At 44.9% G+C, this 3,331-nt stretch overlaps 1 protein-coding gene across 2 annotated transcripts in view; it reads right to left on the bottom strand.

Annotated features, from left to right (window-relative positions):
* Cracr2a (calcium release activated channel regulator 2A) overlaps nt 1–3,331 on the bottom strand; it is a 34,197-nt gene that overhangs the window by 22,338 nt on the left and 8,528 nt on the right. For both annotated transcript variants that reach the window (XM_013023713.1, XM_013023714.1), the window contains one exon: nt 2,607–2,718. In XM_013023713.1, the coding sequence (XP_012879167.1) occupies nt 2,607–2,718 (112 nt within the window). The remainder of the gene's footprint in view (nt 1–2,606; nt 2,719–3,331) is intronic.

Below are 3,331 nucleotides of genomic sequence, written 5' to 3'. Positions count from 1 at the left end.
TGTCAGTAAATTTTACATACAAAAACATTCTAAGGGGCTGGGAAGTTGGCTCAGTGGTAGAGCGCTTGCCGTGCATGCCTGAGGCCCTGGGTTCGATTCCTCAGCACCATATAAGCAAAATGAAAAAAGCCGGAAATGGCGCTGTGGCTCAAGTGGTAGAGCGCTAGTCTTGAGCTGAAGAGCTGAGGGACAGCACCCAGGCCCAGAGTTCAGGCCCCACAACCGGACCCAAAAATAAAAAATAAAATATAGGTGTATATACATATATATGTATGTGTGTGTATATATGTATACATATGAGCTGCCTAATCCCCAATGCTATTCTATCTGGGAAAGCTGTGTTTGATCTACAGATGAGGAAACAGAAGCTGAGAGAAGGTGCAGCCGAAGCCAGATTTGGCTGACCATCATACTACCTTGTCATCCTGCTCCAGTTACTCCTGGTGCATGAGGGGGAAAAATGAGACCATGACCCACTGTAATTCTAGGTAAAAAGCTGCCAGGACTGCAGAGATGTGCAAACCAAACGCTGCTGGTATTTCAGGACATGAACAAGCATAGTCCATCTGCCACTCCAGCTTCTGTCCATCTGTCAGTGCTACAGCATATCATGGGCATGAGGGAAGTCTTTCAAATGCACTTTCTGAGCGTCATGCTAAGTATCCAGTTTGAAAAGAAAACTGGTGATAAAAACTAAGCGGTAGATAATTCCCTAAGCTCTTTTCTTTAATTATGGCATGCACAGACAGACAGAGAAACAAAGACTTGGGCCCTCTGTTGATTCTCCAAGGCCTCATCTGAAGTTTAGGTATTTATTTTAATTTAAGACATGATTTCTTTGAAAGGAAAATCAGAGTCCCTGAAGAGATTCTCCTGCTAAGATTTCCATCTCCATTCCTTCCTAAATGGATGTCAAAGGCAAAAGCCCCAGGATCCTGGTGACAGCCCAGTTTGGCTTTCGAATTTTGACAAGGAGACCATAATCTGGTGGTCTAACCCCTGTCAAAGAATGGAGGGAGGAATGAAAATCAAATAGAAGAATTGATCAAATAAAGAAAAGAGAGATGGGCCAAACCACATTTGTGGAAATAAAATCTCCTGAGGCTCTAAACTAATAGAAGCAGCTGGTGAAGACCACCAAAGACAGGAGAGCCAGAAAGGGCTTCCCAGGAGAAAGAGCAGAGTGGCTTCTCAGGGACAATGGAGCCAAAATTAGCATTCCAATGGAGCAGCACAAAGCGACTCAGGCCAAGCCGGGGAAGGAGGCCCCTCTCCTCCAGTCCCTTCTTAAGGTCCATTTGTGTATCTCTGCAGCCTCTCCACAAAAGAGGGTGGTTTCCTATGCATTATCTTGTGTGTGTGTGTGTGTGTGTGTGTGTGTGTGTTTTAAATAGAAGTGTGTTCTTTGCTTCATTTAGCTAAAAATAAATTGCTCCCTCTGCTTGGTATATGGGCAGAATTTGGCCCTGACATCTAAACACACACTTGTTGTCAGAACTTTGCTGCCTCCCTCTTCCTTTCTTTTAATAAAAGTTTGGATTCCACTGAGTGTTCTTCCACTCTTAAGCTCCAAACATTTCAAACAGCACAAAAGATATGACAAGATGAAAGGCAATGTCCACAAATAGACAGCTAGACAACTAGTTAGCAGCTTTCCATTTTTCTTTGGGGGATTTTTTTTTCCTGCAGGAGGGAAAAAGTTTATTTTTCATTCTTGAAGGAGACTAGTGTTTGAGCTCCCTCCCTCTTCCTCTCTTCCTCTCTCTCTCTTTCTCTCTCTGTCTCCCTCTCTCTCTGTCTCCCTCTCTCTCTCTCTCTCCCTCTCTCTCTCTCTCTCTCTCTCTCTCTCTCTCTCTCTCTCTCTCTCTCTCTCTCTGCCTGCTTCATGTTAGAAGGAGAAAAACCACTTACCATGACATATGTAACCCTGACCTTTAGAACTCATTGTCCTTCTGGGGCAATGTGTGGAGAAGGGCCGCAGTTGAAGTGGAATAGCTCCCTCTCCATCTTTTATAGTCCAGTGTTTGCAATTTAATGAGGTTCTGGTGTTACATCAAGGAAGGGCATTTCTTTAACAAAAGAAACCTTAAACACAGGTTTTTGATTAAAAAACCTGTCCAGGCTTTAGGGAGCTGGTTTAAATCTATTTCCGATCTGGATCAACTGAGGTTTGATTTGAGGTTATTCCTCTGGTCCCCTGACAAATCTGTCAAGAGCAGTATTTTTTAATTCTTGATTTTAATCGCAGCTTCGTGCAAACTCCTCCCCTCCTTCCTCTCTCCTCATTGCCTAAATAGTCCTTAAGCTCATGAGGTAAAAGTCTCATTTGCTTACAGCTGAGAACTTCTCCGGCCTTCCTGTCTTCCTATTTTCCCCCCTCCTCCTCCCCCTCCCCCTTCCCCTCTCCGCCCTCTTCTTCTTCTTCTTCTTCTCCTCCTTTCCCCCCTCCTCCTCCCCCTCCTCCCCCCTCCCCGCCCTCTGCCCTCCTCGGGCCCTGGGCACAGGGGTGCTGAGCTGAGCAGGTGGGGGCGTGGCAGCCACAGCCCTGCGCTTCTGTGCTCTGGGTGGGCTCAGACCCCTGGGGACCCCGAACCCCCAGAACTTACTAAACCCGGTGGTGAACTCCTCCGGAGTCAGGAAGCCATCGCCGTCGGCGTCCAGGGCGCTGAACACAGCCTCCAGCTCCGCCAGGCTCAGGGGCAGCTCCTGCCCAAGCTTCTAGAGGATGCACGCACGTCGTGCTGATTAAGGTGCTGACCGCGGGCCCTCGGCCAAAACCCTGTCTGCAGCCTGGCTCGACACGCCGTCCTCCATCACCACCCCAGGGCCACAGCGACACAGCTGCACCTGACCGTCCTCGCACCCCTGTCTTCTGTCTGTCTGTCTGTCTGTCTATAATTTATCACCTACCTATGCATCCATCTATCCATCATTTTATCATCTACTGTCATCTATCTATCTATCTATCTATCTATCTATCTATCTATCTATCTATCTATCTATCTATCTATCTATCTATCTATCTATGTATCTATCTATCTATCTATCTATCTATCTATCTATCTATCTATCTATCTATCTATCTATGTATCTATCTATCTATGTATCTATCTATGTATCTATGTATCTATCTATGTATCTATCTATCTATGTATCTATCTATGTATCTATCTATCTATCTATGTATCTATCTATCTATGTATCTATCTATGTATCTATGTATCTATCTATCTATGTATCTATGTATCTATCTATCTATGTATCTATGTATCTATCTATCTATGTATCTATCTATCTATGTATCTATCTATGTATCTATGTATCTATCTAT

This window comes from Dipodomys ordii, unplaced genomic scaffold (genome assembly GCF_000151885.1).
Source record: "Dipodomys ordii isolate 6190 unplaced genomic scaffold, Dord_2.0 Scaffold69, whole genome shotgun sequence".
Lineage (NCBI taxonomy): Eukaryota > Metazoa > Chordata > Mammalia > Rodentia > Heteromyidae > Dipodomys > Dipodomys ordii.
Note: the sequence above shows the minus strand (reverse complement) of the source record. Positions and strands in the feature narration are given on the sequence as shown.